Source organism: Symsagittifera roscoffensis, chromosome 7 (assembly GCF_963678635.1).
Source record: "Symsagittifera roscoffensis chromosome 7, txSymRosc1.1, whole genome shotgun sequence".
Classification (NCBI taxonomy): Eukaryota; Metazoa; Xenacoelomorpha; order Acoela; family Convolutidae; genus Symsagittifera; species Symsagittifera roscoffensis.
Genome location: NC_087068.1, coordinates 14,323,325 through 14,340,747, shown reverse-complemented (window position 1 = coordinate 14,340,747; position 17,423 = coordinate 14,323,325). Strand labels below are relative to the sequence as shown.

The 17,423-nt window shown below is 35.4% G+C and overlaps 3 protein-coding genes across 3 annotated transcripts in view; 1 reads left to right on the top strand and 2 right to left on the bottom strand.

Moving 5' to 3' along the window:
• The window catches only part of LOC134852140 (uncharacterized), a 487,803-nt gene that overhangs the window by 18,560 nt on the left and 451,820 nt on the right, over positions 1 to 17,423 (bottom strand). The gene's annotated exons all lie outside the window — the stretch shown is intronic.
• LOC134852138 (signal recognition particle receptor subunit alpha-like) overlaps positions 1 to 17,423 on the top strand; it is a 394,981-nt gene that overhangs the window by 158,371 nt on the left and 219,187 nt on the right. The gene's annotated exons all lie outside the window — the stretch shown is intronic.
• On the bottom strand, positions 2,479 to 17,406 carry LOC134850931 (F-box-like/WD repeat-containing protein TBL1XR1). The gene is made up of 9 exons (XM_063866751.1): positions 16,918 to 17,406; positions 15,442 to 15,641; positions 12,791 to 13,165; positions 12,392 to 12,515; positions 10,149 to 10,253; positions 8,930 to 9,076; positions 8,105 to 8,272; positions 5,294 to 5,462; positions 2,479 to 3,438 (listed from the first exon to the last, which is right to left on the bottom strand). The coding sequence occupies exons 1-9, from the start codon at positions 17,054 to 17,056 to the stop codon at positions 3,270 to 3,272; spliced, it is 1,596 nt and encodes a 531-aa protein (XP_063722821.1). The 5' UTR covers positions 17,057 to 17,406; the 3' UTR covers positions 2,479 to 3,269.

The following is a 17,423-nucleotide window of genomic DNA, read 5'->3' as shown; positions in this document are numbered from 1 at the left end:
GAGATCCCCCTCTAGAAGTGTGGACAAAGTTGTTGACGGGAAAAAAGTCTAGTACCCGATTGCAATACCCTTGCTTATCGCAAGGGTAAAAAATCTTTCAAAAATCTTCTAGGATAGGCCTTTTTTATACAGAGGCGAAGCGGAGACTCGCACCACTTGCAATTCAACAAACATAAAACACATAAGAAATCGAAAAAAAATTAAAAGCGTTGTAAACTAAAACTTTCTTATGTCTCGATAAAACTTCATTCTAGGCAAATATTCCAGACTTTTGAATATTAAATTAATCACTGAACAAAACTAATGAAGAGTAAATAAAGCCGACACTCCTTGAGCAGACATTAGCTGAGCCGAAAAAATGATTTTCTTTATAAAAATCTTTCATGTTTTGAGTCCCTCGTAAAACTACAATGAACAAAACTTGCAATTGCGACTATAGACAACAAGAAAAAAACCGAGATGTGGCAACTAAGCCGACAATCTTTGATCAAACACCAGTTGAGCCGAAAAAAACTGCAGAAATGTCAAGAAACTTTTGTTTTAAGAACCCCCCCCTGAAACCCCTTGATTTTAAAAAAAATCTTTCATGTTTTGAGTCCACCTGAAACTGCAATGAACAACAACACTTGCAATTGCAACTTAAATGAAAGTTGCATACAGACCAAGCAAAATCTGTGATGCGGCAACTGAGCCAAAAAAACTTAAGCAGAAAACCGAAAGCCTGACAATTCAAATTTTACCGGAAAAAAAACATGCACATATATTGAAAAAAAAACACGATCCCCCCGACTCAAACCACAGATCTTAACGTCCGAAGTCAACAGCGTACGTCTATTATCCGCTTTTAAGACTCAGTCATTCACAATTTTTACCACGAAAATCACTTTCGTAATTTGAGAGCATAATTTGTTTGGTTTTTTAGCAAATGAGTTTGAGTTGAAATCACAGGTCACACTGCGAAAAATCCAATTAGAGCAAGCTCAAATTTTAGGTTTTTTTCGGCAAAACAACCACCCGACCTACACATGTATTCACTTCGTTCATACACACCTCAAAGTTCAAATCTGATTTTAAAAAATACTAATAAAAACTATAAGAAAAAACTCTGTTCCATCTTTCATCAGATTATATCGATTATTTGTTTAAAAATTTCGAAAGTAAACAAAGATAGCCAGTTATTGTGCAAGTAGCCCTCTTTGAAAATTTTTTCCAGTCATTTCTTATATTAGCTCTTCCTGCGTGGTGTGATAAAACAATCTGATGTAAAATTAAAATTTAGCATATTCGACAGTCATAGTAATAAAAGCAAACTGGAAAAAAATTGTAACAACACAAAACAAAATATCAAAAAAGCGATTTTTTTGGAAGTTTTTGATTCCCAAAAAGATACTAAAAAACTCAAAAACGGATTTTACTTGCTTAAAACCAAATTTTCAGGGCTTAAAATGAGCATATGTAAGCTGTTGTAAGCCTGCTTGCTCGCTTTATTCGCTCGAAATTGAAATAAAAATCAAAAACTTTAAACCGGCTTTTCTCAATACCGAGAAGAAATTTTTGAAACATTTTTATGTCGCTCGAATCACGACTGAAAGAGCTTTAATTTGTTATATCACTAGACCCATTCCGATCATTATTTGTGTTACTTGATTTTGCGAGAACAAAAAAATGAAACAACCGAATACTAAGCTCCTCCACATTTTTCAAATGGTCGGAACAGCAAAAACTGAAGTACAACGACCAAAGCAAGTTGAGTTAAACATTGCCGCACAGTCTTCAAAAGCAAAACAAGGATATAGCCAGTTACTGTGCAAGCAGCACAGAATGTTCCGACTATATAATGTTCCGACTAAAAGCAAAGCAAAGATATAGTCAGTTACTGTGCAAGAAATCTGAAAGTAGAGCTTAGACATTTTCGTCAGTCAAAGTAAAATATGCAAATTGGAACTCAAGTTTTGAAGAAAAATGATCAGAAAAACAAAAAATCAAAAAATTTTCATTTTTTTTTTAATTTTCAAATCTTTTTTTAATTTTCAAATCTTTTTCACAACTTTTTTTAAAAAATTTTCAGGTTGCTTGATTCTATGATGGCGCTAAAAACTCCAAAAATTAACTTTATTTTAGTAAAAAAATTTTCAAGGCTTAAATTAAGCATAAATAAGCTAATATAAGCCTGCTCACTCGCTCGAAATTTGACGAAAAATCAAAAACTTCAAACCGGTTTTTTTATGGTAGTTTTTATAAATTTTATAATGTCGTTCTAAACACGACTGAAAAGGCTTTAATATGATATAATGCTCAATTACTTCCGATGATTATTTGTGATACCTGATTTTGCGTGGAAAACAAAAAGAAAAAAAATTAAAACAGACCCGAATACAAAGTTCCTCCCATTTTCAATGGTCGGAACAAAAAATTACATGAACATAAGGTTACCTCATCTACTAAACTTCACACTTGAACCGCGTCTCATTGAAAAAATAACACGCTAATCACAGCTGAATTTCACATTATTTTTTGTATCAGACAAAATATGACATTATCGTTATTTAAAGTTAAAGTTTAAAGGTTTGAATTAGAAGGTTGCGGCATAATTGCATATCATGAACAGCTTTTTCAAATTTGGATCAACAACAACGACAATCAAGTAAATGAATCAATTCCATTCTGTAGATACAGTGAGTAAATTGTAATTGTTTCTCATCTTATTGCAATCCAGTCTACGTCGACCACAGTTTTTATTTGAGTTTTCTTTAAATTAAAAAATACTGATCGAAAATAAATTAGTAGTAGACAATGTCTAACAGTCAGATATCACCTCTAGATGTCAATTATGGGTTAAGTTCAAAACTGATCAAACTGATGTCAAAATATCTAGATAGCACATAGAAAGACTTTTTGATGAGCTAAGGGTTTTGAGCTAAGGTCTTCATAGATATCTAAACGTTCACACCATAAATTGATCAAAAAGAACAGTAACTTTTAGACTCATGATTTGGTTTTGTTCAGCTCTTAATATCAAACAATTTATGTCTATCCCATTTCAAAGTTTAGTAACAGCTTCTCTTCCTTTGTATTAGCTAACCATCAAAGCTTCACAATTCTTGGTCTCTTTGTGTTTGACAGAGACAGAATCTAAATATTTCTAGTTTGTTTCGAAACGAGCAAATGATAAAATAAGTTCCCGGGAATCCATTCTGAACTCTTTTCAGCAAAACTAATGATAAACTCAATTCCAGATGTCTGGCCGAATAGTGCAGTATGTCTACTTGCTATTTTCGGACATCTAGCACGAACACACTTCCGTCCGAGGCACTGGCCCCCACTTTGTCTCCTCTAGAATTCCAGCACACTTCAAAGATACCTCCGGTACCTCTGTATGTGTTGACTAGTTGGCCCGACGAAGTACTCCAGATGTGAACGCATTTGTCAAAGGAGCCACTGCAAAACAGTCAGAACAAGTTAATTGTAGTTAAAATTGAAGAAACTTTAAATCATGATTTTATTTATAAATTAACAGGGGCGGCCGATTTTAGTGAAGCTGCACAGAACTTGGATATCAGAGCTTTCATTGTCGAAGAAAGCTAAAAAAAATTAATTTCCGTTTTTTTTAGAAATGAAATGATTCAACCCAAGATTATAATACGCTTTTAAGGTAGATTAGTGAATCATTTAAGTGGCGCGCGCAGTAACTTCTCAAAGAAGCAATTTTCAAAAACCGACTTATTTTTAGGTATTCCAAGTTGACTTTACGACTAAGCTGCACGCAAATATTTAAACAAAAAGGCAAAAAATGCCGTTGCTCGACATTTTTTTGAAAAGTTTTGACCAAAAAGATTGGCGTGTGATCAACCAAAACTGGGTGTCGTGAAATAGTACTAAATCTTCCAATCTAAAGTGCCTATGCAAGGCAAATACGAAGGTATCAGTATTCATATCACACAAAACTTTTAACAGAACGATTGTTAGAGGTGACATTTATCTCAGTTCAATTACAAAGTGAGTGACTCACGCGTGAAAAACTACTCATCCAAATTAAACAACTTCTTAAACACCACACACCACTATATACAAGCTACATACGTCAGATTTGTTAACGAGCCACATTCATAGCTTGAGGTTTGAACAGTGCGCAGAACAATACCAACAAACTGACTCTTCAAACTCGTGATTCAGTAAACATGGCGTCACCCGCTAGGCATATTGAGGCGCCCTCTCATACACAGTGGGTAGAAATAACATCAACATGTAACTACACTTGATTGACAATGTAATTGACAGGTTTGACTGAAAACTGACTTATCATTCAGATGGTACAAAATGACAAAATCACCAATAATATGAAACCCCAAAACAAAGAAAAAAAAATATTCTTCAGCCTAAAATAAAATATATATAAATCGTTTGATGTTCGAAAAAATGTTTAAGAAATAGGTCCAAAAATTTGTACCTACGGCGCTTGAATTACACAATAGCTCGCCGAAACTTCGATACCTAGACAATTGAAACAATATACCGAAGTTATGCTAACGGCACATTTATTGTCTCTTAAAAGACTTCAAATAAACTTGCCAAATAGACTCAATGTTCATTTATAAACACATAAGAAAGACTTGCACCTGAATCTTAACGTAGCCTATTGCTCTTAAGATTTGATAAGACTCTTTGATTATGATGGCTACGCCTGAATGATGCTTATTTGGACTCGATAATTGCAGAGTTAGTTTAATCTTAAGAACATCAAAAAGCACAGCTGCTCGAGTGGAAAATTGCATAAATAAAGAGACCTGGCCATGATAAATTGCAAACTTTTGGTTCGAAAGAAGATTAATGCCGCCACGCAAGTAAAGCATCGGTTTCTTCGGTACTTAATTCAGTCACAGGAATTGAATTCTTATGCTATTAATTATATCATGCCATTTTTCGCATTTTTTTTTCGTTGAAATGAACATCCTGAGCAACGTTGGATTTTTTCGTTGTTGCCCATAAAGTGTGCGACTTTGTTTGAAAAGAGGATTGACTGCATAGCACAAAACTCGCAAGCTCGCGTGTGTAATGAAAAAGTATAACAGCGTGTCGCGTAGAAGTTCCATCAGAAAAGTTTAGCAGCACCAATTCAATGAACACCAACTACATTCAAGCTAGGAGAGCCTATATTTGGTGCAAAATAGTCACAACTACAATTCACAGCACGGAAGACTATTGCACAGTATGTAACAGTTATAATTCTCAGCAAGAAGACAGGAGCAAAATATTGCCATCCATTGCCAAAAGAAACTTCAGTATAAATACTTGCCTGGCTAGATATTTTCCATCTGGACTGAACGCGACAGAGTACACTGGCTCGGTGTGTTTGGATAGGGTGTGCACACACTTGCCCTTCTCAATATCCCACAGCCTCACTGTCGAGTCGAAAGAAGCACTGGCTAGGAACGGATTCGCATTCGGGTTGTCTGTCGACACTCCTAAATTGCCCAACACAAAAAATAAAATAAATGAGAGCAACCGGTCGCTTCATATTTCTAATATAGCAATTTCATATGACGTAGCAACTTCATAGTATAATTTAGCATTTCTGACATATACTTCGTTTAGAACGAAAGTTCGTTTTTAACTCAATTTACTGGATGATTTTTTTTTCAAGTGTTCAGCATTGACGATAAAGAAGCGAATAATATACTTTAAAAAGTGAACAAGGCTGCTCTAAGAAAAATTTTCGTTCAAAAAATTGAGGTAAGGTTCCAAAAAAAGAAAAAGGATTCTTTTTTCAGATTTTTTAGAAGATCCCTTTTTGATGCTACGTAAAAATTAGTGATGTAATTAGCTTAGTAATTATCAACACAGACGTGAAGCTGTGCTTCGCAAACACTAGCAAAAAACGACAAAGAGCAGCTCGAGTTCTAAAAGGCAAAAAAAGTAAAAATTAGCCTTGAATTAGCAAAAATTCGGCGACGTCTCGGACTCAAACCTACGACCTAGAAATTGTGAGTCTCACGCACTAACCACTCAGCCACGGACGCTTAGTCCATGACAAACACTAGCAACAAATAAAGCCGAGACCAGATACTATGAAATTTCCAATGCTACAAATCATGATAACAGCAAAGGCACACAAGTGAACAATTTTATTTGCGAGTTAGGTTAGAAAAAAAAACAAAGCTAGCGTAATTTATCAACCAAACAGCTTGCCTAAACTAATTTGATAAGACTTCTGAGTCGAATTAAGCGTTAATAGCACCAAATAAATCGCGCGTTAACTATCCAAAATTGTTAATTTTCAAACGCCCACAACTTAAGAAAAAAAAATTGCAGTTGAAATCTCTTTTTCAACTTGAGCTGAAGAGATTAATATTTTTCAGGTGATATGAAAAAAACTCCCGTAAAAATAGCTAGTTGAAAAATTAGCTGAAAAACCACACCGAGCACAAAGATTCCATTCCATCACTTTCTTCGAAAGTCGGAAACACAGGACTGCTCGTATCAAAGCAATGCACGGAATATTGTGACTCCTTTAACTGGTCTCGAACAAACTTCGTAACGAAATTTTGATACACTAAATTTTGAACCTGTTTGCTTTTCCTCCCCCATCAGTTGGAAAAGCGTCTATAAACTCGAAGAGACCAAAAATAATGACTTTTTTTGAAAAAAAATCATTCGCCAGTTCAAAAAAAAAACATATATAATCATAACGCTCTTTGAAAATCCAGAATCTTGAATGATTACTTTTTTATAACATCAACCCCATTTGAGAAAACTCGATCAATAAATTTTTTCATCTGCAAAATAAAATCCATTTGACAAACCAGGAGTCATTTAGATTTTTTGCGCCATTTGAACATTTGTATTCGAGAGCAAAATTTTGCTTCATTTTACAAATGAACTTGATTTGAATTGAAAAAGTAACGAAAAGTTAAACTTCAAAAACTTTCCAGAGGGTAAACACATCCGAATACAAAGTTCCTCCTGATTTTCAATGGTCGGAACAAAGTATTCACTGCGTTCATTGGAACTTAATAAAAAGTACTATGAAAATTAGTCGTAAAGGGAATTAATATGGCCAGTTAGTCAACTTGGAAGGATTACGAGTACTGAGTAATTTGCCATGCTTAATAAAAATTCCCGCTTTTAAGTAAAATGAATTCAAATTCTTAAAATTGCGCATAAATTAGTCCAGAAAATGGTGAAATTATTAATTTTTTGAACTACCTTAACTTAACCAAAAGAGAATGCCTGAAAAATATTTTTTACATTCGAAGTCATGGAGTCGAAATCTTCATCGGGTCATAGAAATTTCTTATAAAAACCATTTAATTTGTCCACCGTTGCTACTTCGGAAAGCCGTTACTTTCTCCGAAAATCTAAAAAAACAATGAATCTCAGCGATTTAAGCAACAATTCAAAAAAATTTAATTTCAACTTTTCTCCAACAAAAACTACACGACAAAAAATCAGTATACGCCAAACTTACAAATGATTTTTTAATTTACGATTAAACATTAAATACATTTAAAAACAAAACCAACTTTACCGACAAATCGACCTCTTAATATGAAGTCGATTAAAGCTCTTATGCGAAAGGCTACTACGAGCAATGGCTTTTTCAAAGCTGTGAATTTCATCGCCAGAGTGAAAACAAGCATAATTGAAAACAACTCATGTTCGATCGATTTGGTCGAACCTTTTAATGAGTGGCAACTGCTTAAGTTTTATTGCTTTAATTGACCAAATGCTAAATAATCGGTTAGTACGGTAAGGTAAAAATGCAGCTGATTCTATTTATCTTTTACGCCCTATCAGACTTGCATGAGAAATTGCGATTTCAAGTCTTTTTCTCGTGCTTCGAAAATTTAACAAAATTTACTTCTTAAGGTTGCTTCTTCAATAAAAAAAAACTTCTGTTATCACTCAGCAAGCATAACTAGACTAAATAACCCCCCTAATGATTCGCAATATCTCGGACCTTGATCCGGACAATAAATAAAGAAACCACAAATGACTCAGATTTCTACTGGCTGTAGATATCAAACAAGCCACGTCGAATATGCAATTTTCCAATATTTTAAAATTTTTTAAATTTTTCTTAAAATCTTTTCTAGAATCGTTTCACCTGTAGGAGACCACTTGATGGTGTATATCTCCCTGTTATGGGCGGATAGAGAGTGGACGAATGTCTCGTTCTTCAGATTCCAGATCTTGATGGTCATGTCATCAGAGCAGGAGGCCAAGAGGAGTCCACTCGGATCCCACTTGATCGCATTCACCTCGTTCGAGTGGCCTATAATCGAATTAGCAGAAAAGTTGAAACAGTTTTATCAACAGAAAAACTGACGTGGCGTCTTACGGTACGGCAAGGACTGTCATGGGCAACATAATAAGATATCAAGATTAAGACTCTTTTCGATCTATTGAGCCATCCTTCGTTCTGTTCATTACATCACATTTTAACATACTGCTAGTAAGCCTTCTTTGGAATCACATTACTCAAATAATTGTTGGGGGAAGCGCATGTTGTGAAATCAATTACAATTTCAAAACGATCAAACAAAGATTTTTCATTAAAAAATATGCAACTAAAAGTGGTTAGCTAAATTAACCAGTTCAAATGGGTACAATTACTGCCAGGAGAGACATGATCCAAACAAAGGTGATTATGTTCATTTAAAGTATAGCTCAAATATTGCCTTGTCCAAAACATGTTTTTTTTTAATTCAATGAAAACTCCTTTTTGTGTCATTTTTTTTTCATTTCTAGAAGAATGAAATCGTTTTGCGCTTTTCGTTTGATAATTTACAATAAAGTTCTTGTATTGTCAGAAATCAGCACAGAAAGTTATGAAACTATTTGCTGAAAACGGATAAAATTATTTGCTAGAATAACACTTCATACACCACTGCTCTTATTCTATTATCTCGAACCCTTCAATCTATCCCACCTGTGAATGTCTTGACAGGTCTGTCCTGTCCCAATTTGCACACATGAATGTACATATCGGTAGAGCAGGATGCGAATGACTGGTTGTTCTGCCAGTCCACGTCTAGAGCAGGGGCCGAATGGAACGCGAATATCTGCTGACACTCTCCTGCAACACAATAAGGTTCTTCACTCAAAACAAACTGTTAACACCAAAAACTCTGATACTTATTCGCGTATACTTATTTTAGAATAACTTATTTTAGAAAAACCATTACTTATTTTAGAATAAATGTATATAGTTTTATTGATCATTAAATGAAATTCTCCGAGAAAGCGCAATCATTTTGCATTGCTTTTTTGTCAATTCGAATACCGTTTTGAAAACTCGATTGCAGTTTTAATGCCAATTCACTGTATCAAGGTCAGAATTATTTAAAAATTTAAGACGTTGTCCGATAAATTTGTTGCAAGCTATAGCAAGTGCGTTGAATGTTTTAGCCTCATGAACCATTCCAAATTAAATTGAAGCTTCTTCATTGTTCGAAATATATGAAAGAAGATTAGAACTATTGTACTTAACACAGTAAATGAAGTGAGTTTTTTCAAAATGTTTAGCCAAATTTTACTTTAGACACCTTAAAGGACAGTCTGGACATTCAAGGACTCAATATGATTCTTGCAGTTATGCTGGATATCAACTAAAGATGTTTAAAAGCTATCAATTGAAGAAAGGGAAATGAGAAAATCATCAAGGAAGTTTGTATGATCTTAATCAGGGGCGGATTTAGGTGGGGGAGGGGCGCTGACGCCCTTCCCTCAGGGATTCGACCCACTGCCGACCCAATGGTCCCCCTTTGAACTATTTTAAGATATCCATTTTTGGCTGACGGACCCTAAAATTTTTCTAAAGGTGGGAGCGCGCGCCGAAAATTTTGTTTCTGAATTTTAATGGGGGAGCAAGCGCCGAAAAAACGCGATTTTTTGGTAAAATTTTCTAAAAAGTGCCTTTTTGGCCTGTGTTTTAAAAGATTTGCATGCGGCGCAGAAATTTTTGGCCGAAACAGACTTTTTAGTGGTTTGGGAGAGCTCGTAAAATTAATTTGATCGACCTAAAAAAAGGTCGACAAAATTCGATTCGAAATTTTTTTGAAAATCCGCCCCTCCTCCCCCCTCAAGAAAATCCTAGATCCTCCCCTGGAAGGAGGTAACTGTGTTTTCAGGTTGCCTTCTCATCTCACCTGTGGTTGCGTCCCAGATGATGGTGGTCTTGTCCACTCCCGCTGTTAGAACGTAGTTTCCCTTCTTGTTCCACTTGAGGGCGAAGATGGGACCCTTGTGGTAGCCTGCAACGGACAAAAAAATATATATTTATTAAACTTGGCTCAATTTCTGTCTGCAAAAAAAGCCGATCCGATCAACTAGGTTGATATCCTGTAACAAATCCTTTCAAATGATCACTCTAATTCAGTGATTAATTAAATTAATTAGTTAATGCAAAGTTTTGAAATACACGGCGAAGCAGACAGAGCTTCGCAACACTGAAGAAAAATAGCATCGTAAGATCATTATCTTATATAGAACTCCTGCCTTTTCATCGCATGTGAGTAAATATCCCGCATTCGATGACAATTTGTAAATTATTTGAAGTTCACAACAAAGGTTCCACAACAAAGATACCACCCCCCCTTACCAATAAAACCAAGCCTACAAACAGCAAATGTAATGCCAAGCGATACTGAGGTAGTTACGCACCCAAAGTACTTTTTCATTGATAGCTAGCAGACGGATAATGAGAGAAAAGACACTAAGTCAAAGGTTTTTTTTTAAATTCCGCAAAATGAAATCCACAAAAATATCGCAAAATAGTCTCGAATTATTTTCAATTTGAGCAAAACAAGCCATGGTGCCAGCAGAGTTGGAAATAAATTAAAAGTTTCAAGAAAACCGAAAAAAAGTTAATCAGAAGTTCAAAGTTGAAGAAAAAATATTCAGAGGCGAAGCAGAGCTTCGCACCACTTAAGATACAACACAAACATGAAAAACCTAGGAAGTCGAAAAAAGAAGAAAAAATAGGTCTTTCAAACTTTAAACTTTCGTCTTGACCAAACTTGCCACACATTTGAAAATTAAATTAGTTAGCACCGGAACAAAACTTTGAGCTGACACCAGTTGAACCAAAAAATATGATTTTATGAAAAAAACTCAAATCTTTCAAGTACCCCTGAAACTAGAATAAACACTACTTGTACTTGCAACTGTAATGAAAGTTGCTTGCAGCACAAACAGAATCTGTGATGCGGCAACTTCTCCGACAAATTTGAGCAGACAAACGCAAGTCCGACTATTCAAGTTGAGGATTAACCTAGAAAATGTTAAAAGAAGACAAGAAGTGAATAAGCAAGCGTTTTTACGGGAAAAGTATAGTTCCCGATTACAAGACACTTGCTCTCGTAAGTGTTATCATATTAAAACTTTGAGTACTTGAAATATTTTCCATGATTGGCACTTTCTTCTCATTTAGAGAAAACTGGATCAAAAAGTAACTTTTTATTCAGCTGGGAAGTCAGGAAAATAATGTCTCACTTTAAAACTAGAAGTCATCCACGTTTTTCGTGACCTTGAACCTTTTGCTGTTCAATTGTGGACTTTGCCTTCATTAAAAAACAAAAAGAACTGAACTTGAAGAATTTAAAAATCAATAGTAAATTCGACTCTTTAACACTCACAAAATCAACAATAGCAGGTCGCAGTGCAAGTAACACAAAAAGTTCTGACCACACTGATTGAAGAAAAACTCATCCACTTATCAAATTCTTAAAAAATTAACAAAAAACATCACGACCATTATAAGGGAAAAAACGTTGATTCCTTTACACATAATCACCGCCAGTAAATAAGCATTCAAAATCAGAGGTGACAAACTCACAAATTTTAAAACGATTATCAGTTATAGTAAAAACTACTCAAATCACAAGAAAAATATTGCTTAAAAGAAAAAAGTTCTGCTTTGGAAAGTAATCCGAGAAAAAGTAAGCCAACACCGATAGTCCAACATTTCAAGTTTTCCCAAAAAAGTCAATTGCTACAATTTAAAGAAAAACAAGGTCCGGTCGGGACTTTAAATCTAGACCTTATATTCCGAAAGCACGCGCTTGACCTCTAGGCCAAGTGCGTTGGAAATTGCAAAATTATTTACAAATTTATGAGAAAAGTGGTACATGGAAAAAATATAGTTCCCGATTACAAACACACTTGCTCTGGCGAGTGAAATAATTACAGTGAGATAGAGGTTCAATAACAATCCATTTCTGTAAGTAATTTTTTGACACTGTTTTTGTGTTGAAATACGTAACAACTGCTTGACAAAAATAAGCAGTATTCGCTTTGAGTCCATCTAGAATAGTTGGCTGAAAAAAAATTGCCACTAAATTGGCCTAACTAAAAAACTAAGTTAATCGTCATTTATGCCACTCTAACTCACCAAGTGTGTTGATCAAGTCTCCAGCGGCATTCCATATACGTGCATATCCGTCGTAGGATCCAGTTCCCAGCAGACTTCCGTCGAAGTTCCAATCCAGCGAAGTGACGTCTTTGTTGCTAGGAACCTAATTCATAATCGCTATGATTGAAACTATAAACTTTTTTGTTTTCTGAAATACAGAAAAACACAGACGTGAAATATAGACACAGAGAAATACAGACGTGAAATACAGAAAAAATGAAGGATGCAGACTTTGATCTTCCAAAACTTATCATTTAAAGGTATCCATGATTTTTGTTTATTTTGAGCGCAACCACAAAGCTGTCGTTTAAAAATATTCAAAACAAATTTAAGGTACATTAAAAAACAATATCAAGAAAAGCTCTTTAAAATGCTTACCTCCTGTCCACCTTCGTTGATGCAATGCTGAAGTCTCTTATGACTCGGCTCTTGCTCCTCTACGTTCCAGATTCTAGCAGTCGAGTCTCCTGATCCAGACGCCAGAAGATCCCTCTTTGGATTCCAAGCACACGAGAACACCTCTGATTCATGGCCTTTCAGAATGGACACTCTGCCAGGCGGTATAACCACTGGGTCCTGTTGTGCCATGAATGGTGGGACCATAGCGTGGCTGGTCGTAGGCCCTGAAGTGTCCATGGCCTGTGATGTGTCTGATTTGGTAGGTGCATTTGATGAGTTGGATGAGCCCTCGATGGAGTTGGAATTAGGAGTAGCAGAGTTGTTGTCATTTTCAGGTTCAGATTTCGGCTTCAACTACATAACAGCATCAATTTATATTCAAAAATATGCAAAAAGTTATTGAATTCATGCATCAATACGTTTCTAAGATTCTTAAAGATATGCAAATAAACTTTGATGAAAAAATGACCTAATTACGTCACTTTCGTTATTTTTCCTATTTGCAGCAATATTTTTCCTATTTGCATTATTTCCATGAAAACGTAGTAAGCTTTTTTATGACTTTCTTCAAATGTGGTGCTACTTACTAGGGCGTAAAATACTGATTTACCATTCAATTTTGGCTGCTAAGGAACTAAGCTGGAGACCATATTTCGCGTTCATCAGCCATATTTAACGCATAGGGGCGATAGCCGTATAAAGCCGGTTTCTGGTTGCTCTTATTTCCCCAACTGACTTAAAACAATGAGCCATGCTTTTTGAAGACCAAAGATTCTTTTGCGAATATCTTTCGAAAACTAGATTTAGCGTTGGCTCTTTTCCCCCACATTTGAACTTCGTCATAATGAAATGAAATTTTGTACGGCGGAAAAAATCAACTATTATGAAGATATTTGTTATCATGCTTTATAAGCAAAAATCACGCATTAGGCTATAATACAGTTGTGATTTGAATTGAATTTATCAGGACAATACGAGTAAAACTTTAAAACTAAAATGCGTTTTTCTCAAATTGCGTTAATTTTAGACAAACGATGAAGACAAAATTTGCTTAGAATTTTTTTTAAAAATAATAATGTGCAATTATTTTGCAAAATTTAGGCCAAAATTCAAACCAAAAATCACGTTTAAACTACCGGTTCAATTGCTAACAATCAAATCCTGAATATATCAAAATGAGCCTTTCATCTAGCCCAACAAAAATTACCCAAGGAGAAGCTGCGCTTCGCAAACACTAGCAATAATACGACAAAAAACCAGCTGTATAAAGTTAAATAAAAAGATAGAAATAAGCTTCGAATTAGTAAAACTTTTCTACGTATGGGCTTCGAATCTGCGGCCTCAAGAATAAGAGCCTCACGCCCTGCCCTCTCGGCCACGAACGCTTAACAACCGGCAAACACTAGTCACAAATACAGCAGCTACATATGCTAATAAATCTTGGGCTACAAAAGAGGGTGATTTATTACAATAGGTGGCAGGTTTAATTTCGACTAATCTTAATCTGTACAAAAGCAAAACTGTTCCAAGTGGTAATCGAAACCATACCTCTGGTACTTTAGTCAAATGCGTTAGCCACTGCACTCTGCGAAAACTACAAGAATGGAAAACTTATCAACCAAATGAAGAATTCTTGATATTTAGTAGAATTATTAGATACAAATAAATAAACAGAAACCGGTAATTCTGGGTTATTATTTCAGTTGTCTTTACTTAATACGCTGACTGGTTGGTAAAGAGGCTGAAAGATCTTACGAAATTCCCATAGGCCCAAGTCCCAATCCCAGTGGGAACCAGTTTTCATGCTCAGTTGAGTTAAATCAGTTACATCTGCTACCTATCAGTAGTGGATTTAGGTCCCCCCCGGGATTCGACCCCTGCCGACCCAAAGGGTCCCCCTTTGTACTATTTTGAGATATCCATTTTTGGTGATGCACCCTAAAAATTTTCTAAAGGCGCCAATATATACTAGTATTGAAGGGGGAGCGCGCGCCGAAAAAACGCGATTTGGTCAAAACTTTCCAAAAAGTGCCTAAAAACGCCATTTTTGGCCTGTTTTTATTTCTTCAAAATTTTGCCTCCGGCGCAGAAAATTTGGCCAAAATAGGGGCAAAGCAGTGCTTTGGGAGATCTCGAAAAATCAATTTGGTCGACCTAAAAAAAAGGTCGACAGAAAATCCGCCCCCCCCCCTCGAGAAAATCCAAGATCCGCCCCTGCTGCCTATTGTAATACTTCATCCATAAGAGGCCCACAACGTTGATATAGTTTTGTCAGCAATTAAAGTGGTAGTTTGAGCGTGAATTTCGATTGACAAAAAATGCCAAAAACGATTGCTTTTGAGGTGAAATTGTTGGCCCTAATTTCGCTAGATAAATTTCGACGCATAAAACTAGCAATTTGAGGGTAAGTGGAAAAATCCCTAGCTTTTTAGTTTAACTTATTAACAGTCAGCGAGCTCTAGCGATACAACAGAATATTGTTCAAAAGATTATTAGAGAACATAGCTAGTGCACTCAAACTCCAACGGAACCAAATATTTTTCATTCCTGACAGGGTCGTCAATTTTTCTAGCAGTCCAATACCTAATTCATACGGACCATCTATGGTAGTATTAAATCCAAAATTGAACCTGTGCCTGCGGGTTGTTTGGATTCGGCTTGTTCTGGTGTGAATTCCTCGTCTGTTGTACAATGTCTGGCATCACTGCATCAATCAAAGAGAGACTGTCCGCTGCCAGTTGCACGTGGTCGTTAATTGATCCGTCCTCGTTTGTACTAATTTCTGCTTCCACGTACTGCATTCCCTTTTGAATAATACTTATCAGGGCACCTTAAATACACCCAAAACTTGTCTTTAGTTTGCTCAAACGCGGAAAGCATATTAACTTATTAAAACTACTACGTACCCCCATTCTGTAAAAATAAATTGAAAATTGTTCTTTAACTAACAGAGGAGCGAAACTACTGACATGATGAGTGAAAATGATTTGTTGTCGAAGAATATTGGAAAAATGTCAGTAGGTGAAGAAAATGTTTTCGTTCATAAATAGTTTTATACTCGGAAATAACCAATTGGTACAGCATGTATTTCAGTAGATATTCAGTGTATTCAAATATTTTTACCCAGTATTTAAATGCTTAACTGATAATCACTCTAGGGTTGCGATTCTACTTAAAAAATGAAATTCTAAATCCCTGTAATTTTCGAGATATCGCATTTTTTCAAAAATTTCGAATCTTCCAAAAAACTTAAATTTTTGAAAAAAACTCTGTTCTTAACGCATAATACCAGAATATCATTAAAATAAATGAGCTCGTCTAACCGCAATATTATACCCCTTATTTTTATTCCTTTCCAATTTTAATAATTCGTATTTTGAAGAAAAAAAAATTGAAAAATTCGATTTTTTTTCTTCTTTTTGTTTATCCATTATTTATTGAGGTTATTGCGACATCGTATAATATGATCGATAACAGCCTGGCCTGAGTGTATGCTACCGAGTTAAAGATTCAAAAGAACCGCTTTATAAAAAAAAATTTTTGTTTTTTTTCCTATTATGATGTTTTTTTTCTTCTAATATTAACTCTAATTTCTTTGAATAGAGGGTAGAACTTAAGTAGGAGCGCAATGCTCCTTTCGTCTATCCTTTTCATTTTCATGTACTGATTTGATTGGTTCGATATCAATTGTTTGTAACTAGTTGGAAATAAGTTGATGATTATTTCTACATGATTTTGGATAAATAAATTCTTCTTCTTTTTCTTCTACTACTAAGGTATGTCTGAGTGTAAATCCAATAAATTCAAAGTAATAACCGAGTATTTTCAGTCAAGTATTTAAGGATTGTTTTTACCACCATTTTGAAAGAAACCAGCTTTGGAACTCCTATGACACGGTTATGCGTCCTGACTCAATGAAAATTATATCTAATTAATGTCAGGAATGCAAACAAGTAGCCGGATTGCGAACACACCCAATTAAACGTTCATTAAACTTATACTAACTTTAAGCTGCAAGCATTGTGGGAAAACAAAATAGATGAGAAGCTACTTATTTCATTTCATCACTTAATAAACATCATAATGCGTGTAAAAAGTGAACGCACCAGGTGGTACTTGGCCCCCGTTGATATTAGTCTCTGACATGTGGGATTCAGTGCCAAATACGAAGGCAGTGTGATTGAATCCACTCTCCTGGAGGTACCTGTAGATCAGGTAGTTGATCTCATCACTGCCTATACTCATCTTCAGATGTCACCAGTCTAACGGCTCTAAGGGCAAGAAGTCACTCGACTATGGATGATTTAATTTCTGTCTATGAGAGGTCAGCCAACCAACTTCTCGAAGACCAAACAAGTTCACTGGATACACTATATTTATGGCACGTAATTATCAGATAAGTCAGTTTGGGACGTTTTGTTTCTTTTTCGTAGGGTTCGCTTTTCTTAGACCAAAGAAAGCGAACTTTGCCCTCCCAAAGAAATGAAGAAAGTGATAAACATGTGGCTTGATTGAAAGTCTGTGGCGCATATACTAATTTTATGCTACACGAATGTGTTATCTGCGATATGATATCATGCCAGTCATACTAGATAAATCTGAAATATAACAC

Coding starts and splice junctions, on each gene's coding strand:
- LOC134850931 (XM_063866751.1), bottom strand. CDS start 17,056: ATGAGTATAGGCAGTGATGAGATCAACTACCTGATCTACAGGTACCTC. Junction 13,166..15,441: donor CAAACAACCCGCAGGCACAG/GTTCAATTTTGG, acceptor GCTGTTATGTAG/TTGAAGCCGAAATCTGAACC. Junction 3,439..5,293: donor GATGGAAAATATCTAGCCAG/GCAAGTATTTAT, acceptor ACTGTTTTGCAG/TGGCTCCTTTGACAAATGCG.